Here is a 27,779-nt window from a genome sequence, read left to right on the forward strand (position 1 = left end):
CAGTTTAATAATATTATTTATCTGATATCCATGCAGCTAAAAGTATATGAATAAGCTGAATAAAACTATACATTTCACAATGATATCTTCAGTTGCTATAACATTGAAAATAGCCACATGTATTTGCTTTCATAGACACCAGCAAGTAAGTTATTTCCCCTTTACTTTATGAGGTTGATTCATTTTTGATAATTGTATGGTTATTTTATTGTTTTTATTGTTAAGTTTGGTTCAGCTTAATCTTTAACAATCATATAGTTTATAAACCTTTTTTATATATTTCATATACATGTTCATCCAATTTGTTGTTGTGAAGATTGCCTTTCTATTTAACTACACTTGTGAATAAAAAAAACAAGTACTTAATACCCCGTTAATATCATTTGACCAGCAGAGGGCGCCAACAAAAACTACAAGTACTCGCGAGAGAAGACAAATCTCACGACCGGATTCGAGCTCTTTAAGTCTCGCGTTGTTACCGTCCTTCCTCCTCTTTCACTCCCTGTAGCCAACATGGCAGTCGGCAAGAATAAGAGACTGACCAAAGGAGGCAAAAAAGGTGCCAAAAAGAAGATGTAAGTAGCACATTCTCACATCTTTACACTAAACTTGCTTTGTACATTCACTGTAGTTAATTTGGTGAAAAAAATCTGAAGGATGAAGCAGATATTAGATGGATGTCGCCGAGCCACTGTGCTAGTCTCGTCGTCACCGGCCTCTTGTGGCGCTGGATGAATTGAAACATGCTCTCTCCCTTGTAGTAGTCGCTTTGCTGTTCTCTTATAATTCAGTTGATTAAGTCAGACTTGTGTATTTCTTATGCGGGGCTAATTAAATCTCACAGAGCTCTGTCAGTTTAGCCGTAGAGCTGAGGTTTGTAGTGAAATTTGCTAAAGGCTACTCCATGTTAGCATGGAATTAGCCGACCAATATTAGCTTACCTATCAACATGGCAGCTACACGCCAAATATTAAATGTTATTTCATTCGGTTAATAATACTGCAGGAATTAACAGAGTGTCTTAGCGATATCACAACAACGTTAAGGGTATTGCCAACACTGGTGACCAAATTAAATGTAAGTAAATCCTCCACGGTGCTTACGAGAATAGTGTCCTTTGCCGTGCGTGCTTAGCCACTAAGCTAACGGTGAGTGTGGCCTGAGCACTATTTCGTTTGTGAGTTGTTAGTGGAAAATAGTTTTGCTCTAAATGCTTGTTTCTTCTCTCCTGCAGTGTTGACCCTTTCTCCAAGAAGGACTGGTATGATGTCAAGGCTCCTGCCATGTTCAACATCCGCAATCTTGGCAAGACCTTGGTCTCCAGGACTCAGGGAACCAGTAAGTCTATGTGCATTAACATGCTGCTGCCTCATACATTGCTGTCCCATGCAATCTAAATAATTTACCAAATTGGGATCAATAAAATATGTATCTATATTTGGTTGCAGGATGCATGAGAACAGTAATAATACATGTAAGGGTTGTATAGACTTTAAATCATGTTTTAGGTATTTTCTTTCACTCCTACATATTCTCTTTTTTTAATTCTGTGTTTTGCCACCCCCCCCAGGAATCGCCTCAGATGGTCTTAAGGGACGTGTGTTCGAGGTGAGCCTTGCTGATCTTCAGAACGACGAGGTGGCATTCCGCAAGTTCAAACTCATCACTGAGGATGTCCAGGGCAAGAACTGCCTCACCAACTTCCACGGCATGGACCTCACCCGTGACAAGATGTGCTCCATGGTCAAGAAATGGCAGGTAATGATCATGGGTTTTATGAGAAGTACTGCATGGGCTTCGGAAAATGAATACCAAATGCATTTTTATTTCACCTATATTCCTCATCGAATGCTTGAGATTCAATAACTGGCCCTGTTAAAGGTGAATCCTTTCCACAGTATAAGGTTAATTGTCAGGTCTTTATCATTTTAATAAAACGGACAAGGATACCTGCACCATGTGCTGATGTATCGATAATGGCTGAGGATGGTTGACCAAACTGTTCATGTTGCGTTTTTAACCTTCTAAAGCACAGCTAGGAGAGTCAATCAGCATGGAGGAAACGCTCTGTTCATGTCAATACTCAAGGAGCTCACAATAAAATCAAAAAATCATTTTGGTTGCTCCTTAAAATGAGGAATGTATTTTCACATGCATTTTTCTTTATAAAAAATTAAAATATTTTGTGAACAAAAGGTGGCTAAAAGTGTCACATGTGGATGAGGAATTCATATTTTGAGGAAAGCTGTCATTTGGTTATGACACAAGAACCAATACTTTGATACCAAGTCAATGTAAATATTTAAAGGACTACAGCAGGACCATTGGCGCTTGAGACAAAATGGTCCGGTTTGCGACAGAAATGTCAGCTTACAATTGATCGGCTCTATTCAATAAAACAATTTGGAAAACTAAATGTAAACTATATTTTAAAATCAATATTTTTTCACTCTTTTAAAATGAATATCAAATAGGTAATTTTAGCTTCTTGCTACCAAAACAGTATCCAAACTGGTAGTGTTTGAATTAGTTGGGATTAGAAGTTTATTTTTTAACCATGGTATCTGATAGGTATTCAGACTTGTGGACTTCTACTAGTATGAACTACTTCATTTCTGGTATTGTGACAATCACAAATTGAAATGTGACAGCTGGAGACTGTTTGGGTAAACATGTTCCCTTTGAAGTGTACCAAGGATTGATTTTGTTTTTCCAGACCATGATCGAAGCCCACGTGGACGTGAAGACCACCGACGGCTACCTTCTGCGTCTGTTCTGCGTGGGTTTCACAAAGAAGCGCACCAACCAGATCAGAAAGACCTCATACGCCCAGTCCCAGCAGGTCCGTCAGATCCGCAAGAAGATGATGGAGATCATGACCCGTGAGGTCCAGACCAACGACCTGAAGGAAGTCGTCAACAAAATGTAAGTCGTTCAGTTTCTACTAGATTTTTCTTTTTAAACAAACAATGGTAACTCTTTTTTATGTTATACATCTTTACATGGTTCTGTTGAGCTTCTGACAGTGGTGATTAAATTGCTTTAAAGTACAAATTGGCAACACCCTTAAATGTTTGGTTATCATAGAGAAAGTCTTGATTTTCGCTGATAAGATTTATAGCTGTTCTCATATTGTCAAGAAAGTGGCATCTGTCATTTATTTTTACAAGATGTTTGTATTTTGACAAGTTTCCTTGTGTTTTCTAAGACGAGTCAGTTTATAGACTTTAGTCCAAATGTTTTGTTAATATTAAATATGTTGTGTATTTTGTTGTGTTGCAGGATCCCTGACAGCGTTGGTAAGGACATTGAGAAGGCTTGCCAGTCCATCTACCCCCTCCATGACGTCTACGTCCGCAAGGTCAAGATGCTCAAGAAGCCCAAGTTTGAGTGTAAGTTACACACCGCTTTAGCACGGGTTGTGCCTCTGGGTTTTCATTTTCCACCACCTGTGGGAACGCATGGTGAAAAACTGTTTCGGTCCCAGATGACCGCCTGATTATACCCATTGAGATCACCTGATGTTCCCATACAAGGAAACCATGCCGTTTTCATTGATTGTATGCAAGAATGAACTTTGTTTGCATTGGTGGGACTGGTTTCCAGGTTATGGGGGTTCATTTAAAATCTTGAATGGGTTTGACGCATGATGGGGGAAACATCCTTCCAGCATCATTGCCGTTTGACTTCAAACATCCAGTTACATATACTGTTATCTTGTCTATTTTTATTAAAACGTTTTTTCTGTTGCAGTGGGCAAACTGATGGAACTCCACGGTGAGGGCGGTGCTAGTGGCGCTGTTAAGACCTCCGCTGACGACACAGGCGCCAAGGTGGACAGGGCCGATGGCTACGAGCCCCCTATCCAGGAGACAGTCTAAAACACCCTGACAGATTTAATAAAAAATGTAAATGACAAACATACTGTTGCTCTGTCTTGTGTTTTTGTTTATATTGTAAGAAAAAGGCGTTTTATAAAAATGCAATCCAAAAAGTAAATGTAATCCAATGAAAGACTTGGCATCTAAAATACCTAAAATGTGTAATGCACCTAGTTATGTTGTACCTCCATCGGACGAAATATCCAGTGATTTGAGAACACATTAATGGAGCCTCAACCTAAAAGTCCTTGCTTGGCCAAATGTATACTTGATGCAAACTACTAAAGGGGTTATAAAAGTAAAGTTGTGCACAGCCTGGCCTCAAATGGTATTAGAAATCTTGTTTTGAAAAAGTTTTCCCTTAACGTTATGACCCTTTGAACATAATTCCATCCAATAACATTCATTTCACATCTTCAAATGTTAACCACATCTTACAAATATTGTACGTCACGTGTGAACAACCCAGCAGTAAGAAAAAGACACCACTAGATGGCGATAAAACAGTTGAATCCAAAAATCAGACGGGTTAACTTGGTATATTTATTTATAACATGATAAATTATTTAACACTTAATTTTAAGCCTAGGCAAGAGATTAAATACTGTTGGACAGTTCAGACTTCATCAGCTGGGAACATCAGAGCTCGTTACAGTGTCTCTGTTTTGTAGTAGGAAAATCCACATGGCACTATCCCAGAACTTGCAAATAGTTTTTAGGGACCAGGGCCCGTTTCCCTCTCAAGTCACCCAGGAACCATTCGTCATCAACAGACTCCAGACCAGTTATAATATCCCCAGCCTGAGGAAGAAAAATAAGTGAGAAGTTATTCGAATTGTAAGCTTTGTACAGATATTTTTAAATGTGTTCTATTTATGTTAAAGTGCAAGTAAACAAAATCACTGTACCTGCAGAGAGAGTTCCTCATCACAGTCTGATGCGAAGTTAAAGAGAGCTCTGGCTCTACTAGCCCCACTCTGCTGGTTATTAGATGACTGTGGGCCTGTTGAAGAAAGCATATTATACATTAAATAATGTTTGAATGTGTGTTTATTTGTACCAGTTAGAGCAGAACTAGTTAGATAAGGCGATTGACATAAAATCTGCAAATATTTTGACAACTGATGTATTGTTGAAGTACTTCAAGTACAATATTCAGTTCTAGCTGGGGAGTATGTGTTGCTTTGCTCTTTTACCTATTAAATGCTAAACTTAAGAATCTAGTCAGACCCAAAACGTATAAAATCCTTGGAGGCACATTGTTGGCCCAAAATATTAATCTTGAAATCATTTGGAGGGTAAATAGATAATTAAAACAATAATTATTTGTTGAGGCTATACCAATACTATTGTTGTTTGTCAATGTGAAATGCTACAATACACCTTTATTTTATAAAGATAAAATAAAAGTGGGTTTAATGATTAAAATGAATGTGTGACAAAATAGTTTACCATTTGAGTAATTATTTTCTGATAAAACACTTATCATTGCTTTTTTTGTATTAACACCTAGATGCTTAGTTTAATGAGCAACCGATAATAACTACTTGAGATAATAATGAATTTAAGTAAGTCATTTTGTCAAACCGATCCTGTGAGAGCTTCATACCTGAGCTGCTCTCAGCAAAAGCCCTGGGGAACATTCCCTCTCTGCCGTTGACCCGCCCGCAGCTCCACTCAGCGTCAACGTGCCAACTGATCAGGATGCTGTCGCCCAGCTGAAACGACAGTTCTCCCTCTGTCTTCCCGTCAAAGTCGTACAGAGCCACGACCCACTCCTCACCGGGCTGAGACACCTGCAGAGGGAGCAAGACAAGAGAAGAGATTATATATGTCTATCAGAGATCTCAATATTGAACATTCATCTCAGATTCTTTGTTTTGCACTGGGTTTCAAAAACCAACATCATCCTCTTTGATGTTTCCATTTATATAAATATGTGTTACCTGAGCAGGTTTGGCAACTTCAAGCTGCTTACTCGGAGAAGCAGCCATGCCTGTGGAAGAACATGGCGTATAGGTTACTAATAGTAAAACAAATATACCATTCAATCAGGGAACACCATTTTAAAACAGAAGAAATCTGTGTGCACACTTTGAGATAGTTAACGGCCTGGTTTCAGCCCTTTATGCATGAGTGGGTCGAGACCTTTGGTAAACAGCTATTTAATGAAATAGAAAAAAAGCAAAAATTCCTGACATGCCACAGAGGGCAACGCAAGCAAACATAAAGCAAAAGAATGGATTAAGGCTCTTCATTGATACAAATAGCTCATTTTATTTAAGGATGAAGAGGATAACAAGCTGGTGAAGTGTAGAAATTCCCATTTCACGACTCACAAGTGTGTTATATTATTTAAACTTACTGCTGGTAGTCAAATCCGAACACAGTGAAAATAATTAACTGATTCTCACCAGGCAGTGCTATCCTGATGGACTGTCTCTTCTGCTGACTCGGGGGTGGAGGCAGATCTTCAACGACCTCTACAAAGTTCAGAGGGAAGACACCAGTCGTGATGCCAACCTGTCCCCGAGCCCATTCCTCTCCAAGGTACGCCTTCAGCTGGATCACATCCCCCTCAGAGAACGACAGCTCTTGACCGCTCTCCCCCTCAAAGTCGAACCTCGCCACACATCTCGGACCACTTTAAAGTAGGCAACATTTCATATGTCAGGTTAGTTAATCAGGGTAATTTGTGCAAACCATTATGAGGTATGTCCCAACAATTCTGGTCAGATTTTCCACTGCCATGATTTTTAAAGTTCCTTGAGTGTCCCACAAAAAACAACAACGATTAAAGCTTTATATTGTCCTTAATTTTGGAACATTAGAACGGTTATGTTTAGACAGTACCTGACTGTTGCAGATGGTGGCCGTGCTTTCCGTTCTGGTTGGGGTTTTGGTGAATTTGACTATTTTGAGAAATGGTAATAACGTGTTTTAATTCAGGAAATCCTTTACTATTGTAAACATCTCTAAATTACAAGCCTTGTTGTTACAAAAGATGACAATAATTATGGATTTCAATGGTTACAACTTACCAGTATATTGACATAATTGGCTGGAAAGAAACCAGTAGATCCCCTACAAGTACCTCTGTACCAATCATTGTCCACCATCTCCACGTTGGTCACAACATCTCCGGATCTCAGACCCAGCTCTCCTGGACCCTCTGTGTGTGCAGAAGAAACACCTGTTTATGGCCTCATACACAAAATCTGAACGGCTCAAATCTTCCTGGATAATTTTCAGTTAGCTCGTATCTATATACATAAATAAACATTTATAGTAGTTTATAATTAAAGTTTGACCTTTTGAAAATAACTTTTTATATATCCTATAAATGCATTGTGAATCTGGAGTTAGGATTGCTGTTAGCCTAGCCTAGCATGATGTGTAGTCAATTGCAATAAATATCATAAATATTTATTTTAGGTTTCTGCTCATGAATTAACTACAACAAATTAAGTAAATGTTAATTATGAGCTTCGGAAGTGTTATCAGCTGAGACAGCCCTTTCCTTTTGCTTTTAGTCTTCTGCTAATTTAAGCTAATGGTCTTTTAGCACTAGCATAAAGAAGGAAAGCACAGGCAAATCCTCACTCTCTTTAAAGTAAAACAAAAAAAAGATCTTCCCATTGATAAGCACACTTAACAAGCTAGGTATAATTTGCTTAATCCGCATTTGCATATGTTTAGTAATTTTTGAGAGACCCAGGCTAACTGTTTCTGCTTCATGTCTTTTTCTAAGATAAGCTAAGTGCGTTCAGGCTTTTGCTCCATAAATAGACAACACATTGACATGGGGGATATCAATCTTTTCATTTCACTTTTGGCAAAAAAGCCCAGAAGTGTATTTTACAAAATATTAAACTATACTTTCAAAATGTTGTATGTTATTGTCCTATGTTAGCCTGTAGCAGCTAAAAATAAAAGATGTGTCACCTGGAGTGAAGTCATGTTTGGCCTGCACTTTAAGCTCATAACCAGCTCCACCTGGAACAGCTGGACTGGCAGCCTATAGCAAGACAGCAAAGAGAGGTACAGGTTAATGTATCAGTCACTGAGCAAGACAGTCTCAAGTATTAGACATATGCCTTTACTCATAAATGAAGAACAAGGTACCTGTGGTTGGGATGTGTGAGAGACAGAGGAAAGAGGAGTTATGACCTTCATGCAAGACTTGTGCACTCTGCCTTTAGTTCCTCCAACTTGGCACTCAAACGTATTGTGGTCAATCTCCTCCACCAGCAGAAGCACTTCATTTTTCTATTGAAAAGGACAACAAAGGTATTCAATGTTACTGAATCAACCATGAACAAGCCACTTTAGGTTAATTTGCACCTGTATGTGAAAGCAATGTGCAAAACAGTAAAAGTATTTAGATACCTGAAATGAGAGTTCTCCTGTATTACTCCCATTGTAGTCGGTATCAGCAACTCCATGAGGAAGTTCAAGCTGTTGAACGAAATCAAAAGGTAAACATGTGCTCATCAAGTGGTCCTTTAAACTTGATTATTTGTGCAGTGGGAGTTCTCTCACTGTGTATTTGTTGTATAGACGGTGGCCTGGGTTGGGCCTTGGAGGTAATACAGCTCCCTTCCTCTGGGGCGTCTGGGCCTGGGGTTTAGGTGAAGCCTCCAATGATGCTGAATGGGACCGACCTGTGGTCTGAAGGCTGGGAGGGGGAGGTCTCCCCGGGCCTATTTTGGCTGGAGGTGGGCGAGTTGGGAGGGTTTTGCTTGAAGTCAGCCTCCTGGAGAGCACCATTAGTACAACACAATCGTCAAGTTTTAGTTTAAAATGAATTGTTATTGAGTTACATATTTTTTTCACAAAGCTGCCAAGAATAATTAAATAAAAAGAAAAACATATTAAAAAAAAGTTTAATAAATAAGCAAGAAAAAAAAGTTGTACATTTATTTTTAATTATATATTTTTTTATAATAAAGCAGTCGATTATTTGATTTTTACTGTTACATGTTCTCCATTTACTCACCGAGGTGGTAGTGATGGATCTGGCCCAACATGTAAAGACCCCTGCAGAAGAATTCAATTGTGCATTTTAATCGCCACTAAATCACAGCCTTCAGCACTGGAAACCATAGAAACCAGGCTACAACACATAGCATTCAACCACAGCTAGCTTTGGCTCAACAGCAGGAAATGTGTCCATGCTGCAATAGCTTCTTTTGTTTGAGAGGGCAGAGAAAATGAAGCAGGTAAACTGCGCAGCTGATAGACAAGACAAACCGGATTGAGAGACACTTCAGGAATCACAATGTGCCACGTCTTAGATTATGAATAGATATATACAAATAGTACAACACCTTTTAATATGACTATGACAAGGATACAGAACAAGAAATCATCTTTTTGTGGAAACCATTAACTCTTCTGAGGTGTTCAGAGGTTTTTATGATGCACAAACATGTATAGATTTATTTCTATTTAACATATTACCTTACTATCTTAAATGATGCTTCTTTTCAGTGACCATGAATGCTAATCAAGCTCAAGTGGGATGCCATTCTTACCTGGCGTAGTAGGGGGGGCTGGCTTTGTCTGTGGTTCACAGAGGTGTTTAGAGAGCCTACAGGCTTCTGAGCAGGAAGAGGAGGGGGACTGTCCTGAAAGTTATCCGACACTGTAGAGAAGAGATCTGACTTTACCAAAATATACTGAAAACGTGTGCTCCAAGTGTTATTGAAATACAAACATAAGTAGCGATGGAAAATATCAACTATAAATCATTGTGTTTTGGTTTCATGAAATACTGCTAATACCAAAATGCAAATGTCATTTAATAAGCCATCTTATTTTGACAGTTATTATGTTTGCTGTACTGCACATAAGAGGGTCTCACATGAACCCGTTTTGCTGGGGACCCTGATGGTGGTTGGTCTCCGTGTGACACTTGGTTTGGCAAAAGAGCCTCCATTGCTGTCCACAGTACTTTGAGGCCTGACTGGGCGATCTGAACAAAGAGACACCTGAGTATACATGTTTTTTATACCACTCACTGACCAAATGTAGATGCTCAGAAGCAATACAATTAAATAAATAGTTTGAAATTAGGTAAGATTATCTCATGTAATTAGTCTTTCAAAGGGAAGAAAATAAGCATTTCCAAATTTGTTGGAATTTCCCTACATTTGCTTGTTATATACATTTCTAATTTCTTGAGTGTGGTGGTTTTTTAACACGCAGAAAGGCCAGGTAATGGGCATTCATGTTTAATAAAATAAAACGTTTTTTACACATTTGAACTTACACAAGATCTTAGTTTTTTTCCCCGTCTGTATTTTCTTAGTCAGTTATTTGCAATGAACACTGTGTTTAGATTTAGGCTATTGTGATAAAACACATGATTAAATCAACAAATCAATAGATACATGTCTAATAAAAGTATTCAATGGATATACATTTGTCTAACATAATATACATCTTATGATAATAAAATGCTACTCACTTGTTGGGGTGTCCACATACACGTTCTCTGTGACCAGGGCGGCAGAATTGTGGTTGTTGATGTTAAGATTGGGTTTCAGAGGCTCCTTAAAAGGCTTTACTGGAGGAGTCGGGGGAACTTTTGGATAGTCCTCTTCAAAGAAGCTGTTGGCTCTGGTCAACACAGACGGACGTGAACTTTTCAAGGTGGACTTGCTGAGTAAAGTCTCTAGTTCCTCTTTTAAAGCTAGATCTGCTGGTGTCTTAGGGGGCTGAGGCCTGGGGGATGGTGTTGGGATTTGGGGGATAGTTGATTGGTTTTGATAGCCATTGACTAGTGGCTCACTGTGGCTCAACTGAGGTTTGAGAGCCACAGAAGGTTTAGCAGCAACTGGAGGTTTGGTGCTCGCCCTCCGGGGTAGAGGTGATGGTTTGGCTGGTTCATTTCCCTCCTCTGAAGGGGTCTCAAAGGCCTGGATCCTGGCCCGGATATTACGTTGACTGTGGTTGTTGTTCATCTCGCTACCAGCATCCTCACCTTGTATCTCCTCGACTGATTGGTTATCAATGTCACAGCTCTCCTCACACTCTGCAAAGACCTCCAATAACTCCTTTAGATACTTATTAGAAGAGAACACTTCTGCATCAGAGTGAATGTTGTCACAATGTTCACTGATCTTGACCAAAGTCTGAACTTTGACCTCCTGCTTTCTGGGTTTTGTACGAGGAAGTGGAACGGGGCGTTTTGTGAGTTCTGAGTCTGAATGTGAAGCAGTTCCAGCATTGGCAGAGAAATGTGCTGTTCGATTATCCCAGTGAACAGTGACTGATCTGCTGCAGGTGTGAGCCTCGTTTGGCTGCTTTACATCTGACTCACTTTGGTCCTCAGTGATTGTTGATACTACAGTATTGATTCCAGTCTTCTCATCGGCGGGTGTAACACTTTCAGGGAGTGATTCTCTGTGCACTGGTTTCGGTAGTGATGGCCTTGGTGGCTTTTGTGGCTTTTTACCTGGAAGGAAATGTAATAGTTATAAAAAAATCATAAATATATAAAAATGTTTTTCATTTGATGACAAAAAAAAAATGTTTCGTTTAAGGATGCATGATATTTCATTTTTTCCAACTATATTTACCTAATGCTGATATACGTACGTTATTTTTTTGTCTAATTGCAGTTTAGTGGAAAATTGAATTCCCAATTAAACATATAATCATGCCTGTTATTATGATGGCCCACTGGCAGATATTTCAGATTAGGTTGCATAAATAACACATGCAATATCTGATGTAAAATATTGGACTGTTACATCAGAGGAAATGTTAATTTCTGTCCGATGTTGATATTTGATTTTTAAGACTTTATCTGCAACAAAATTATGTTTAAAAGATTATGAAAGAATTACAACTATATGTGGAATAGAAATAAACTGAAACCATTAGATTGGTAGTCATTTAGCTTTTCCATCACCATCGATGTTTCTCCTACAACTCACCTGTGGATCTTTTCCCTGCTGACTTTGCAACAGCACTGGAGGTCTCTTTCCTCACAGGTTCAGTCTGCGTGGCACTTGAGGAGGTGCAGGTGGTCCGGCGGGGGGCTGCAGTGGGCTTGAAAATGTGCTCCTCCTGCGTCTTCTCTTGAATCACCTGGTCATAGGACGGTGGGGGCTGAGTCATGAAAAAGAGAGATGTTCACACACTGACTTGAATTATCTTCCACTATGGCATATTTGAGTATGCTACCTGATGAACGCAATAGGATGATTTAGTTGCAATATATTATAATGTACTCTACACACAATTATGACATTTTATCAAGGTTTTTAAGATTGTAAATGTCTCATTCTCCTACTTTTGGCCAACATATTTTCTGGGAAGAAGAACTTTGAAACTCTGACTTATGCTCGGCTAAGAACTACTGCGCAAGGCCTACCTGGGGGACCGCCTGCAGGCCGGGGGACCAGCCGGACTGAAGAGGACGAGGGAAGAGTCCAGATGTTCCTGAGAACCAGTCGTTACTGGCCAGAGGTTCTGCTGAGACGATGGTTATCTCTGGGCGCCTGAAATACAAACCAAACAAAATTAACCAAAATACACAACTACATCTAATGCACCTCAGAGATTAATAATTTATCATTGAACTGGATAGATTTCTTAGACCAGCTAACAATGTGCAATGTTCTTATTACTATTTGTAACGCAACATGCATATGCAACATAATTGAGAAGCAACATGTCTGCACCATAGTGAAACTTCATAAGCGATTATAAAGTTCTCAACTATGGACTTTTTGTTTGAAATACCTTCTTTCCCTGGTGGGATCACTCTGAGAGGTGGTTCTTGCTGGGAGGGAAGGAGGAAGAAATATCATATACATGATTTGTTATAGATTTCCCTGCTTTTTTCAACACTTATGTAACATCTAAAATTAAAAATATTTTACAAAAATCTTCAGAGACATTAAGGGTTCACTTCCATTTGTCAAACATGTGAACAACTGAATTTTGTGATCACTTCTCTGAGGGAAAAAATTACCAACTTTCTTATTTAAATCATGGTATAATTTAAAAAAAGCGTGGTCAAACCATTTAGTAAGCTTATCTCAAAATGTCAGTGAAGGGCAGTTTGTCTAACTTACTTCGTTTGATAGCAGCTCGTATAGAAGACAGAGGCCCTTGGCTGAAAGAGAGTAGAATAGGAAGCACGTTTATCATTAAGGTGTGGGGCCACACAAACGAGAGCAGTATCATACCTTTGTGGTGACTAATTTGATGAAAGGAAATCTTTTCACGTTTCCCTGAGCTGACTTTATACTGTTGTTGAAAAAATAAGTAAAATATTTCAATTCTATTTATGTAACTAGCAAATCAATTCTAAAAAGTCTACATATTCATCACAGGATACAGTTAGGCACACTACATAGTGCCATTTAGTTTTCAGTATGGGACCGATAAATGCCAACTGAGAAACATACAGTTAAAGTGACAGGTGAATAGATGCAGATGGAATGAAGAGAAAGAAAAGAGCAGTTAAAAAGTTAATGTTAGTAGAAATTGAAAGTGTTAAAATATTAAAGGTGTAAACAAATGAAGAATATACAGTAGGGATTATAGTTTAATGTATGCAGAAGGAGCTCAAAGCCTTCAAATAAAACTCTAAATCAGGTACATTATTGCTCACTTTTTTATCTATTCATATATTCATTTATGTCACAAAAGAAGAACATTAGCCAAAATGCTGCTCATGTGCTCAGTGGAAATCCACTTACCTTAAAAAACATGGTGCCCAGTAAAGGATACGACTTCCAGGTAAACACTACACTACACGAGACCTCTCCACACAGCCAATGATGTTTGTCACAGTTTCATATCCTCAGGCTGTTAAACCCTCAATGAGTAAAGATTATTTTCTAATCCTTAAATGGCATCGCTTCACACCAGCAACATAATAGGGATCCCATGTCTTTGAGCTTTTAAAAGTGAAGAGATGAAACTGTTGTGATACTCTGAGCTGACAGTCTCTTTACCAAAGCTGAATTCTCTTGACAGTGGAGGCAGGCGCATCATTACCGCACAGTGCTTATTAAGGACCACTGCAGGAAGCTGATGTCAACTATCTGGGGGAAAACATACAATGCTCACCCTCAGCTCTATAACACATGGTTCATTTAATAAAATAGCAAAATTGTCAACAACAGGATCTTAAAGTACTAATCTCTAATAATTACATTGAAGTAAATGTCTGTTAAGTCACTACATATCACCAGATAAGATTTGACAATGCTGAAGGAGCCCTTGCCTTTGCATTGCTATGAACGGGGTGACTAGGGTGATATTCATCACAAATCAATGATCTCTGGGAAGCAAGTTCCACAATCATCCTTCCAATTAATGCTTGTCACTGCTATACATAACAATAAGGTGATATTTAGGTCAATTACTTTGATGTGAACATAAACTATGCTTTTTAATGATTTGTCAATCTCTATTAGGCCTCACGAGCCAATGAGGAGGGTTTACTATCATACATGTCTGTAATAACCTAAATAAAAAAAGGCAGCACAAAGTGTTTGTCCCAACGGTGACCCCCTGTTAGTCAGTGAGGATAGATTAGTGTTTTGTTTAGTCCATTCACAACCTCCCCAGCATCAGCAGATCTGACTGTTGAAGAGATAGTGCTCTGTTTCCGTCAACAGATAGTGATTGGTGAAACTAGTGGATCCACAACTCAAAATAAAAACCTAGGTTGAGAAATATGACATACCTTGAATGTAAATGATCTGGTTTGGTTCTTTCAGGATGATCTGAAGAGGAAAACAGAAAGGATTTTAAAGTGATGTGTAGCAAGAAAAAGTAAGAAAGAAAATGTTATCTTTCATAAGCAACATAGTTTCAGCCATTGTAACATCTAAATACTACTTGCCTGCTACCATTTACAGTCTGGAGCTTATTAACTAGACATTCAAGAAGCATAACTTCAGCAGCAGGATCAGCAATTACACCTAGATGAACCAGTTATTCTAAAGCAGCGGTGCCCAAACCTTTCCCCTACGATGACCAGCACTCAAACTCAGTGGAGGGCAACCGGCCAAGAGCAAACACTTCTTAGGCTTATATTTTATTCAATTGTTTAGTCTCAATTGTTTATTTGATTAAAATGCCTTTTGTCCAGATGTCACTGTCTCCCTGCTTTTTTTCTTGCCTCATTTGTGTCAAACTGACTTCCTGCGCAAAGTGTCTCTCTGCCTGCCGAGCTCAGATTATGAAAAGTTATTAATAATTGAGGATCCTACGTACCGGTAGTTAAAATGCAAAAATAAAGCAGAAACCTTGACTTAAAGTGCAATTTAATTCAAAATGTTTGTTAGAAACATCTGGCGGGCCAAGTTGAACCTTCAAAGCCAACTTTGACGGCAGCCCGTACTTTAGGCAACCCTGGTCTAAAGTTACACATTTAAAAATTGAACAAGAAATTAAGAGCACGTTTTCAATTAGCATTACTATACATTCCCTTCCTCCATTTACATTTCATATCTTCTATCACACTTAATACAGTAGATAAGGAGAAAGAATAATCCATATTCTTACCAGATAGTACACAACAACAAACAGGTGTACAAAACTATTAAACATTGAGCAATATAACTTCACAAAACTGCATTCTGCATAAACAGGATACTGTATTGTGTCAATGTGACTATATAACAATAATGCCAGTATGAGGGCAGCTGAAATTATAGACATTATATGGAAAGTCAGTATTGAAAAGAGATATTTATACAGATTTTCAGAATGTTAAACCGGGCTAAAGTGAAACTAGCTTTCCCGCGTGCTGCGGCAGAAACACACAACACACTTACTTATATTATTTCCTGTATCTTTATGGCAGTTACCTATCATTCATGTCTAACTCAAACACCCAGTGGTAAAGAAGCAAACCCAGTCCATTGGTTAACAGCTATACAGTAGGATAAGAACAAATATCAGTGCAAACAATGTTATCTCAAGGCTTTGTTTGTCATTGTATTTTTGTGTAAACAAAAAAAGAAGGCAGTGGTTGAAGTCTGCATTGTTGTTAATGCCTTGAGCCTGAAACCAAGACCTTGTTGGCAGACAAATGCACCTGTCACACCTGTCAGTTGTTATATGTGAGTGCCACATTGCTACTGCCTCAAGTTACACTTTAACAACATGTGAGAACAGTTTCTGTACTGTCTCTTAATGAGAAAAATGTGTTTTAGCAACTGGCAGGCAAAGGATTAAGCTCCGTTCCTACCACTTCCCCACCATTTCCCTATAAATATGCAGTCTATTTACACGAAACAACAGTCTAGGTAACTTTACTGTCACGTATGCATGTGATCTGCTGCTGTCCTCTCTTGTGATACTAAGTAGAGTTCCTACCTGTGAGGAATTACAGGAATAAATACAAAATCTTCAGCATCCAAGAAATAAATCCACCAGGATCCTCGTCTAATCGTGACAAACAGCTTGACTGCAGCCGTCATACACCCACCGACAGCAGAGAGGAGAAGGAGGTTCCTGTGATATCTCAGCTCTGTGTTCACCTGGCCAATCTCCTCAACTGGAATGTGGTCATTCAGGAAGTGGAGCCTGTGCCACACGACAAAGCACCGTCACTGTCCACTAACGTCGCAAAGTCACAGCCTGGAAAATCCTTTTTAATAAAACCTAAACTTATTTAGTTTACAAATTGAATTTTTATTTTATTTAACTGCACCTGCCTCCTGGAACAAATTACAGCACCACTACCAATCAATTCACTCATATTCTTGGGCAAGAAACTTGTAATTGTTTTAACATAACTGTATTTTATTCAACATTCTATTCATACTAATTTACCTTTTTTATGTTTTCCTTTTGTTAGAAAACGTATTATTTTATAACGGTCTGATATTTTTTCTTTCAGTTTATTTTCAGTTTTCTTTGTTTTTAGAATTGACTTAATATGATTGTTAATGTGTCGCTCTATGATCTCTCAAGTTCAAATAAAGGTTGAATAAATAGTTAAACAATACTTAGGAACTGAAGTTAATAAAGTAGAAAACCTGGTAAAAAGAAAAGTCTAAATACATGACCCATAACAAAAACTACAAAGTATGAGGAAACAAAATAATGATAACAGAAAATATTTAGTCCAGATTTTATTTTCTAAACATCATACATCCCTTGGTATGTGTGTACAAGTGACACATGAAAGGACAACACACACACACACACACACACACACACACACACACACACACACACACACACACACACACACACACAGGAGAAAGCTGCTGAGGTCAGCAGGACTGGATTCCCCTCACTCACAGCCGCTCTCTCTGAACACATGCGGACATTACACAGCACAGCAGCAGCAGTCAGAGCAGCTGGGGAGGCTGCTCCAACAAAGGGAGGGGAAGAAAAACAATCTGAGTCTGAGGGTCTTCAAAGTTCATACTCTAGCAAGGAAGATATAGACCAATAAGGCAATTTATTTGCCTTTATTGGACTTGATCTGTAATGGCTTTTTCCAACATGCATGGGCAAGTTTGCTGATTCAACCAGACTAACAAGGTTGTTATTGAAAGATGATTAATCATTGGTGGAATGTAACTGATTAACTGTACTTAAGTGCTGTGCTTAAATACAGTTTTGAAATACTTTTTTGTGTTATGCTATTCATTCTACTTCACTACATCTCACAGGGAACGGTTCTACTTTACTTTATAGTCCACTAGAGTTATTAGAGTTATTACGTTGTACACATACAAACATGATATTCTTATATATGATGGAGTACTATAATACACATTTAGTAGTATACTCAGTATTTAAAAGTGGCTACACATCGACTAACTACCTTTAAATGCTTGTATATTCATTTGTTAGAGGTAAAATAGAATGATACAGTATTATGTAATAAGATAACATTTTGAAAGAAGAGATTCTGCATGATGTGTATGTTTACTTTTGATACTATAAGTTCATGTTGCTGATAATACTTCTGTACCTTTACTTGCATGATGAATTCAGTGTTTTGACTTGTAATCAAGTATTTTTAGACAAAGTTATTAATACTTTAACTTAAGTATACTTCTTCCACCATTGACTAGAAAAACAAGATGGTGTCATGAGTGACTTCAGCCAGAGAAGATTAAATGGTGCCAACACAGACAGGTGATTCACAGTGGAAACTACCAGAAATGGTGTCTGACTAAATAATGAAGGCCACAGGTGTCGAAACGTGTCGTATTAAATAATTATTCTGAAAGAACAGAAAACAGACAAGTACAGACAAGAACAGATTGTTCATGACGCAGCAGCCTGACATTCCCATTCAGACAGCTGGTGGGGGTCAGGGTGTGGTTGGGTGGGGTGAGTCTGAGATCAAACACTGGCTGCAGATATCTGGGCAGGACCGGGCAACGGGTGGTTGGAAAAATAAGTATTCGCACAATAAGTGGAGGAGATAATGGGTGAATTTCTGAAATAGACCTAAGACACTTTCAGTACTTGAATGTGATGCAGCTGAATGAAAATTAAAGCCTGTTAGTTCAATAAATCACAGGCTGAATACTGACTCAACCAATCTGTAAAAACAAAAGGGAAGTTTCCTCTATTAAGTGACACATGTTGCTATATGAGGAACATGTATGCAGGCCAAAGGGAGGAAAGGTGAATGATGTTACTGTAATATGGAGACATACAGGTTTTCAGTTATGTTGCTAGGGCCAATTACTATAAACACTTACAGACACACATAATTATTTTACTGAGAAATCCATCAGTGGTTGATTTAATGACACTTTTACTTCATGGAGATTACAGGGATAACGTGACACAAGATAATTAAATGTGCCATTATGTCACGGCAAGTTGTCTTACATGTTGCGAAACACATACATGTTTAGTCTAGGAGACCACCAGAACTTGACATGTTTGTGTCTCATAGCAACTGAAAGACTACCAGATGCATCAGAATGCAGCTATTAACGTACTGGTATTGATATTTAAAGTTGAAGATATTTTAAAGCATGTTGATGATCAATACTGAATATTCACCCAGTGTGTGTCATTCCATAATAAACACATTTTTAAAAGGTACATTATGCCTATTTGTCTACAATCCATGACAGTACATGAATGGAGAAGTTAAAGGGTATGCCTGAGTTTTTGTTTCTAGCACTTCATCTACAAGTGAAGCAGAATTGTCTTTATCCAGTCTCGGTCTTTATGCTATGTATTTAAATCAATGTTTGATATTACATTACCACACAACAATAACGTGACTTTGACACAAAAAAAAAATGCAAACTTGAGTTTCTATATGGTTGGTTACACAACTCAACTAAGTTTCAAGAGTGTTCTGATTGATTTTTATTTTCTATATAGATAAATAAAAAACGTGGATGCCATGGGATGGTAGGAAATAACACCTACGTTTGTTAAATAAGATGACATGTGAAGTAAAAAGGTGATTAATTTCGGAGAGCGAGAAAAAAACACTGGCATGTAAAAAAAAAAAAACTGGGTTTAGAAAAAAATCACAAAACGTATTGAATGTGTAACTTCACTTAAAAGTCTAAATCACATGTTCGGCAACACATTATGATCTGACAACATGTTTTAATAACAAAGTCACCGTTAGATGATTCAGGAAACAGATTTGATGTCAGCCTGTTAACATTCCCAAACAAACATACCTGTTGCCTGGCTCCGGACGTCGCCCTCTGCCTCACCCCGGACTTCAGCCATCGATAAAGGTCGGTATAAAACAAGAGCTACTTTCCAGGACTACTTTATTATAATGTAGCGGTGTTCGTCCCCACGGTCGGTGTATGTGTTAGTGTCCTGACCACTGGAGGTGTCGGTGTCCTGCCCACAGCAGCTCTCTGCCCGCAGTGGGTGGAGGTGGTGCCGCTCACCGCCAGGACCCCCACGCACACTCATGCGTGGGACTGTACAGTGAAACTAGGATTAATTAACCCTCTAAAAAGGGAGGACATGGGACAATTTAACACCTCAATATAGGTTTATATTTGTTTTATTTTGTAATGCACGACCTAAGGATAATTGTAGCAGGCAGTTCATAGGCTATCTGATTAAGATTATAATATTGTTTCATGTTTTTGTGTACATTTGTATAAAAATGTGAAAACTAATAAATAAAGTCGATATCATTCTTTATAAGATTTATTTGGTTATTGTGTCTATCATTATGTATTATTGACAACATAAGAAAAATCGGACAAAACATTTGATACAAACAAAATCAACATTATTAGACAATACGTGTGAAATGTATATTTTAAGTCAAGTCGGCTATATTCTTCAATCACTGGGTGTGTATATAAATAGCTATTCTGAATAGATGGAGAAACATGGAACATAGTTTGCAATTTAAGTGTTCTTCCACTAGATGTCACTACAGAACCATACAGACAGCCACATACCTAAATAATTAATAGTTAATATATGTTTAAAGGTCACCTATTATGCAAAATCGACTTTTTCATGTATTGTATTCCTAATTATGAGTCCCCTCTATGTAAAGAGATTCAGACAGTTTCAGAAAAAAAATATTCTCTCTCTTTTTCCTGATCCATCAATATAAAATCCTGTCTGAAAATGAGCTGATCAGATTTTGGCCACTTTATGATGTCATAACGATTTGTTGGGTTGTGTAACCATTAGCCAATAACCAACCAAAGTACCCCCCTCCCCCGGGGGCCCCCACACCTTGTCACCTGAATCTCCTCCTAGAGCACCATTGTGTTTTTTTTTAAACAGAGGGTCGTGGGGAGCGGCACCTTATTTTCATCTAAAGTAACAGACCCAGAATCAGCATTATCATTTTGAAACAGGAGATGGCGGGTCCATTTTGGATTAACTGGAGATCATTTAAGGTACACTGCTCTGTATGAATGGGTGTGAATGGGTGAATGACATGTAGTATGTAAAGCGCTTTGAGGGGTCTTAAAGACTGGATAAAGCGCTATATAAGTACAGTCCATTACCATTTGTACCTCACTTTTTTGTCCAACAGATGGCGATATACTGTGAAGATCTATGTCAAATCTGAATTATTTTTCTGTCTTGACAAAAGTATTGAATATAATGTCTCTTTTACTGTCCAATCCGTATGATCTGGCCAATAATAAATAAGATTCTACAGTCCTCAAATAGTTATGGCTTTTGAGAAACTGGATCCTGGGAAGTATTCTTTACTCATCTTTTCCAAGAACAAACAAGTAGCCTAATTTGGATTAACCAACGTTTGGAAATAACAAACATTGCTTTATATGGCAAATGTGATTTTACACATGCCTAGGAACCATTTATAATTAATTTCTCATGCAGAAAACTAACCCATAAGAAACGCTCCTCTGTATATGGGCCAGTTGTAGCTCAGTGGGAGGAGCTCTGTGAGGATTAGTGCGGCTTCACCTATATGTGTGTATGTGTGTGTGCTGCGGACCAGGTTAAGTAGCTTGGTTACACGTATAATACCACTGCGTCGGGTTATGAAACAGGGAAATTAAGGAGCTGTGACCAGGAGCAACTCGTTTTTTTTGTATTTCTGAGAGGACATACCGAGTGTGCGGATAAACCTGCTTTTCGACGCGGCTCACACTGCTGTATTGTTACCGTCCGACCGGAGGACCGACCTACGGTAAGACAGAAAGAAAGAAAGCCGAAGCACAACTCTTAAATCTGGTTTACAGTTTGTTAGCTTTTTCTCACCTGTTAAAATGTAACATGACAGTGGCATTTCTGCTGTTGTTGGACCATGTGTGTTTTCTTTGACAGTTGTGTGTGATTGACATGTGCGGGTGGGAGGAAGGGTTGGGTTTCTTTAAGGGGAACCAGATGTCTGTGAGGGGTTTACTGTGGGAACTACCAGTACAAAAAATACTGGATTATTCGTTTTTTTTGCATCCTGAGTAAAATAAGTTAAAAAGTAAACAAAGTAGACCCACCCAATCTCTAATCATAGCCCAGCATTTCTGCAACCTTAGTCCCTGTTTAATAACATGTTCTTAAATGTATCTGGTTTCATAATATTGCAGAAACTTGCAGTGTGTCCAAAAACATTGTATCCACGTGTTGTTGTTGTGGTCCCCCTGGCAAAGTGTTTTGACAGACACTGAGAGAGGATCCTACCTGTCCTGATTCACCTTTCAGGCTCCTGATGAGCTTTGAACTGAATGAAGGTGGTGTAGAGTTTCCAACAAACAGCATTAATGTTTCATGGCTAGCCTCCTTGTGTGAGTGTCATTGCTTTACAGGTGCTCCCTTCCCACCTGCTAAATCAATGTCATCCACAGTCAGCTGATGTAAACTGAGACAGTATCTAGGGTGACGACTAAAATGTGTTGTTGATGTTGTTGTTGTGCAGTTTTCTCTCTCTCTGTTGAGAAATGGTCAGAGCAGCTACTTTGAATATGAGTGATGTATTACTCAGCTGCAGGGAGGTTATCTTTCCACCTGCTTTGTTTGTGTGTTTGCAAGTTGGCAAGATATTTCAAGCCTGTGTGTTGGCAAATGTTACAGGTTTTCTTTTAGGGCTGAAACTAACAATCATCTTCAGTATTAATTAATGTTTTTCAATCAGGAGGAGATTGTTTTGTCCACAAATAGTGAAAAAAGGCCAACGTCACCCACTTAAGTTGTTTACTTTGTCAAGTAAATAGTCCAAAATCTAAATATATTAAGTGCGCTGTCATATGAGACATGAGGAACACCAAATCATCACATTTGAGAAGTTGGAACCAGAGAGATTTTGGCGTTTTTGCAGTAAAAAAATACTAAAAACAATCATAAGAGTAATGTTTTATCACACAATAGACAAATTAATTAATACATTTAGTTAATAACACTTTTTACAATACAAAAGAGGCCTTTAAAAAAACCTCTTTAACACACTTGTATGAAACCAACCTACCAATATATTCCATGATTACTTCTTGATATTGAGTACATTTTGGAAGGATGACCCATTTTGTCAGGAAAGATAATTAAGTTTTGATCACATGATTTATATGGAGGTTTACTTTGGTCATGGTCACTAGATAAGATAAGATAAGACTTTATTTATCCCGAAGGAAATTGTTGTGCCAGAGTAATAAAATACAATAAACACAATAAACACAGCAGCACAACAGCAAAACTGTACACTAAAAGTGCAGCAAAAAGAGCAATTAAATATCTACAGACAACATAAAACATAGAAACATAGATGGTCACACAATCAATGCAATTATTAGCAGTAGTTAGTAGTGCAAAAAATAAAACGTAGTGGCAGTTACGTAATTGCACGTTATCATAGCATTATTAATAATAATAATAATAATAATATAATATTGCACATAGTTATATATAGCAGCGAGTTTATTGCAGTGATGGTAATTATATTGATATGTATATTGCACATAGTGTTGGTGTGGAAGTTCTCAGTGCCCTTTACTTATTAGGGGTGAAGAGTTAAAGAGTTTGATTGCCACTGAGAGGAAAGACCTCCTGTGGCGCTGTGTGGTGGTTATCGGTGATATCAGTCTATGGCTGAAANTGCGGCGTAGCGCAAGCTACAATAGGGGGTAGATTCCCTGACACTGACGTCTAGATCACCAGCCAATCAGGATTGGCGTAATGAGATTGATGCTTCTGTTTGCTCCGCGATGAGGCGCATCCCATAGTGAGACATCGAACGGAGTGTTACGAATGAGAACGGATACTCTCTTTTCCCCTCTCCCTCCCTCTCTCTCCTGACAGCCCGTCAGTTTCTCATGCAGCGCGCTAAACAGTGGGTGGGGCTTCAGGTGATTATGGAGCAGCTGATCTGATCTCTCTCTCGCGTCCGGTTACACTCCACTCGCGTTTATGTCCATATCGATCAGATCCAGCTCTCCTGATTATAGAGAGCACAGATCAAACTATAAAGAGTGAATATCGGCCGATAATGATCGGTGGCCAGTCGATCGGAGCATCGGACATTTTGGCCGGCAGGTTTTCAATTTACCGGTTTTTATAAAATTTTACCAGCTAAAAACCGGTAATTACCGCTTAACGGAAACCCTGATCCACAGACGACATAAAACGTAGAAACATAGATGGTCACACAATCAATGTAATTATTATGAGCAGTATTTAGTAGTTAGTAGTGCAAAAAATAAAACGTAGTGGCAGTTACGTAATTGCACGTTATCATAGCATTATTAATAATACTAATAATAGTAATATAATATAATATTGCACATAGTTATATATATAGCAGCGAGTGTATTGCAATGATGTTAATTATATTGATGTATATTGCACATAGTGTTGGTGTGGAAGTTCTCAGTGCCCTTTACTTAGGGGTGAAGAGTTAAAGAGTTTGATTGCCACTAGGAGGAAAGACCTCCTGTGGCGCTGTGTGGTGGTTATCGGTGATATCAGTCTATGGCTGAAAGTGCTCCAGTAGGAAACCAGTGTGGCATGCTTGGGGTAGCTATGCACTATCACATCAACCCCCCACCACATTCTGATCACGTGCCTGAATTTATCCATACTTGTCACGTGATGACAACTTAACCATCTCCATATCCTCCTTTTCTATCAAACTGTCCAAACATGTCTGCATTCCTCCATCAGCTGTGGCTGCTGTTGTCCTAAAAATCCTGTGGATGCACTTTAAAGCCGAATATAACACTGCCTGTAGCTTTCTATGCTCTGCACTTCGTAAATGCTGTCACTATAAAGGATTTGAAGAGTTGAGGTTTTAATGATGGTAGGGAAGCAGTTCAGTGTGATTTGATTGGGTTTTCTTTATATTGAAGTAATCCATTTATAAGTATTTTGTATACTACTCATTCTGGTGCTGTCTAAATCTATTCCCCCATGTTTCCAGAGGCTACAGCAATAAGGTAAATCTCTACAAATTGACCCCCTTTCCATAAGGTCGTCCTAAACATGACTAGGTTGGACATGCAGCAAAGAATGTAACTGAAGTTCAAGTTTTATGATACAAGTTTCTGAGGAATGAGAGGAATGTGCGGCTAATCAGTCATCTGTATGATTAATAGTGATGTTAAGAGGGGACTCAAATCTTTATATAGTGCGAAATCTGTTTGGCTTACATCAGTTTACAGACTTGAAACCTGGACATTCACATTCCGGAGTCCTTGAGTCACCATTAAAGCATGCTATACTGTGAATAAAGGCCATACCTACAGTATATGTGACACATAGGTTCAAGTCACAAGTTAGGGATCAGATTCGCTTCCACTTGCTTGTTACTGCCTAGGCCTACTTCACATGATGTTATTGATTGTTTGCAGGTAATGCTTTTGAAGGGGAATAGCCTTTTTTTTTATTTATCAAAAGCAATAGAAAAGTGTTTATTGTGATTTTGCAAAAAAGTATGCCAAAAGGACAGTTTTTTTGTAGTTCCAGATAAAATTTTCAAAAACTTGTGTAATTACTGGACAATGTTCTGCCGTGTGTGTGTGTGTGTGTGTGTGTGTGTGTGTGTGTGTGTGTGTGTGTGTGTGTGTGTGTGTGTGTGTGTGTGTGTGTGTGTGTGTGTGTGTGTGTGTGTGTGTGTGTGTGTGTGCGTGTGCGTGCGTGCGTGCGTGCGTGCGTGCGTGCGTGCGTGCGTGCGTGCGTGCGTGCGTGCGTGCGTGCGTGCGTGCGTGCGTGCGTGCGTGCGTGCGTGTCTGTTTCCCACCACGTTCAAAGCCAGCTCAGCTTTGTCCCGTGTTTGGGATTAGCCCAACCTTTCCCGCTTATTCCCGGAAACTGACCCTGAAATGTCACAGACAGCATGAAAGCTACGTGGTGACAGTGACTGGCAGTTTTTTTCATTACCGGGCTCAGATTTGAATATAGTGTCATTATTATCTTTTTAATAAAATATTACATTTCATTTTGGTAAATGTTAGATAAGAAGGTTGATACCATTCTCATGCCTGTGTTGATAGTAAGAAAAATAAGGCTGGGAAGTGATTAGCATAGCTTAGCAATTATGTCATTAGTAAGGTTGCCATTATTTACATTTCTGTTTCAATATGTATTATCAAATTACATATGTTTTTAATTAGGCTTATTTTTTCTACATTGGACTGCCAGGATAGCTCCCAATGCTTCTTAGCCTGACCTATGCTGAGCTAACAACGTTATGACTTTAGCTCCATACAAAACAAACAGACCCCAGAGTGGTCTTTTGTTTTCTTTCAAAGGACATATTGGCCCAGTTGTTTGTGTTCCAGTTTATTACAAAGAAATATCCTCTTTCCTCCAGCAAACTCTGCTGTGTTTTTTCAAAAAGCTTTTCTTTAGAGTGGAACGTTGAGATCGTAACAGAAACAGGTTGATCCACTTCTGTCACAGAATGGCATGGGTTGAAAGTACAAATTATGTTTGTGCAGCATGTTTTGTGTTGTCATTCATCTGCGTGCCAGTCACTGATATAAAGTAAAACATTGTGGTGCACACGGTGTAAGAGGCTAGAGTTTATGCTTTTACGAAGAGCCACCAGCATATACATTAGTTTGCATCTGTTTTGCATTGAAAATAACACACATTTGAGGTAATCTTCAGGTGTGCAGCCGCCTGAAGACTAAAGTAAACATTTCCCTCTTCTTCACTGAACTTGTTTCAAAGGTAATAAAAGGTCTGAAAAAGTGTAAAAATAGACTGGTTCACAGAACACACACCCAAGCAAATATTTAACACGAATGTGCTCGACAGGCATTTTGGTAATCAATGTATTCCCTTTGAAACTCCTTTGAGAGGTGTACTGTGTATCATGGCTTTTATGAAAGGACTCAAAAACCCTATTTTCCTCCAGTTTGCTGATTACTTGAGAGCAGTGCTGCAGTTTACTCTCATCCTCTCAGGGATAAACCTCTCTGAACTTCAGACAAGCTGATTCTTCCAGTCCTCACTCAAACATGGTTGTTGTTGTTGTGTTTTATCCGCATGTTTTACGTGATGCAAACGAGCTAGAGGAAGCAGTAGGAGCACAGATAACATATGCCCACACACTAAACATATTCTTATCACTGACAGAAGCCTATTGTCGTGTGGGGATGGGCTGAATACCAACATGAATGATGTCACCGACCAGCCCACATTGTGTACATACAATGTGGTAATTTAGCCTGTGAGGGTTAGAAGGAAACAGATGGAAATATGTGTTATGACCTGTGGTATCAGGAAGCCTTTTTCAACATATGGGTTTTAACAGTTTGTGAGGGTTAGAATTACACGAAAATATATTTACTTTCTTAGATTACACAATGTGAATGTTAGGTGGGCATGCATCCAAGTTTCCCCTCTCAATATCCTCTTACAGTCATATGACACATTCAGGATACCTTTCACATTTGTTATGTTTAAATGTTTTTGACTATGTTTTTTCCTTAGTCAAATGTTCAATTTAGACATTGAAATCCCCACAGTGTCTGAACAGATTTTTAAATATTCAGCATGCATTTAAAACGTCAATCTCACTTAGTTCTTGTACTGCGGAGATAGCCCTTACCACTCACTCACAATGTTCTTGGGGGAACATAGAAATTACTCCATGATGGGTCTTTGAGGCCGGCGACACTGGTGCTAAAAAGGAGATTCGAAATTGTATGGATTAAAAAAAAAAAAGAATAACTTGGTTACTTGTTAAAAAAAAAGCATATTCAAAAAGTTAGAAAAAACCCAAAGACCCCGAGTTATTTTCTGCATTCCTTTTTTGTGTATCCATGGTTACATCTCGCTCCTTGGGCGGTGAAAAAAATCTTTACACACCTATACCCATAAACTACAATACATGTATTGACTCGTGCATACAGGTTAGATATGACATTCCACTGCCAACAGGGTCAGGAGCAGGTTAACATGTCTCTGTATCCAGTGAAAAGCCCCTCTCACCACTGTAGGCTGTTCAGGAGAGATGCA

General features: G+C 38.7%; 2 protein-coding genes across 4 annotated transcripts; one reads left to right on the forward strand and one right to left on the reverse strand.

The window, feature by feature from the left end:
- Positions 1-466: 466 nt before the first annotated feature.
- Positions 467-3,924, forward strand: rps3a (ribosomal protein S3A). The gene is made up of 6 exons (XM_010775539.1): positions 467-575; positions 1,235-1,338; positions 1,571-1,758; positions 2,717-2,925; positions 3,283-3,392; positions 3,754-3,924. Exons 1-6 carry the CDS (start codon positions 514-516, stop codon positions 3,879-3,881), a joined length of 801 nt encoding a protein of 266 aa, XP_010773841.1. The 5' UTR covers positions 467-513; the 3' UTR covers positions 3,882-3,924.
- Positions 3,925-4,017: 93 nt separating this feature from the next.
- On the reverse strand, positions 4,018-19,779 carry sh3d19 (SH3 domain containing 19). Of its 3 annotated transcripts, none has more exons than XM_010775542.1 (21): positions 19,547-19,779; positions 14,599-14,638; positions 12,974-13,014; positions 12,639-12,678; positions 12,268-12,394; positions 11,828-11,981; positions 10,354-11,343; positions 9,748-9,858; positions 9,419-9,528; positions 8,881-8,921; positions 8,424-8,637; positions 8,271-8,339; positions 8,007-8,150; positions 7,827-7,899; positions 6,923-7,053; positions 6,735-6,793; positions 6,296-6,525; positions 5,828-5,877; positions 5,491-5,677; positions 4,790-4,884; positions 4,018-4,682 (listed from the first exon to the last, which is right to left on the reverse strand). In XM_010775542.1, exons 1-21 carry the CDS (start codon positions 19,596-19,598, stop codon positions 4,572-4,574), a joined length of 3,069 nt encoding a protein of 1,022 aa, XP_010773844.1. In that variant the 5' UTR covers positions 19,599-19,779; the 3' UTR covers positions 4,018-4,571. The 3 variants fall into 3 exon arrangements, with proteins under 3 accessions (XP_010773844.1, XP_010773842.1, XP_010773845.1); XM_010775540.1 differs by having other exon boundaries at positions 11,828-12,002; XM_010775543.1 differs by lacking the exon at positions 9,748-9,858 and having other exon boundaries at positions 11,828-12,002.
- Positions 19,780-27,779: the final 8,000 nt, after the last annotated feature.

This window comes from Notothenia coriiceps, unplaced genomic scaffold, assembly GCF_000735185.1.
Source record: "Notothenia coriiceps isolate Sejong01 unplaced genomic scaffold, NC01 NC01_scaffold00015798, whole genome shotgun sequence".
Classification (NCBI taxonomy): Eukaryota; Metazoa; Chordata; class Actinopteri; order Perciformes; family Nototheniidae; genus Notothenia; species Notothenia coriiceps.

Excerpts from the sequence above, each read along its gene's own strand:
- sh3d19 (XM_010775540.1), bottom strand. The coding sequence starts at position 19,598 with ATGGCTGAAGTCCGGGGTGAGGCAGAGGGCGACGTCCGGAGCCAGGCA. Across the intron at positions 13,015-14,598 it reads CCAGATCATTTACATTCAAG|CCAAGGGCCTCTGTCTTCTA; the intron begins GTATGTCATATT and ends ACTCTCTTTCAG. Across the intron at positions 9,529-9,747 it reads CCCCAGCAAAACGGGTTCAT|TGTCGGATAACTTTCAGGAC; the intron begins GTGAGACCCTCT and ends TCTTCTCTACAG.
- rps3a (XM_010775539.1), top strand. The coding sequence starts at position 514 with ATGGCAGTCGGCAAGAATAAGAGACTGACCAAAGGAGGCAAAAAAGGT. Across the intron at positions 576-1,234 it reads AAAGGTGCCAAAAAGAAGAT|TGTTGACCCTTTCTCCAAGA; the intron begins GTAAGTAGCACA and ends TCTCTCCTGCAG. Across the intron at positions 1,759-2,716 it reads CCATGGTCAAGAAATGGCAG|ACCATGATCGAAGCCCACGT; the intron begins GTAATGATCATG and ends TTGTTTTTCCAG.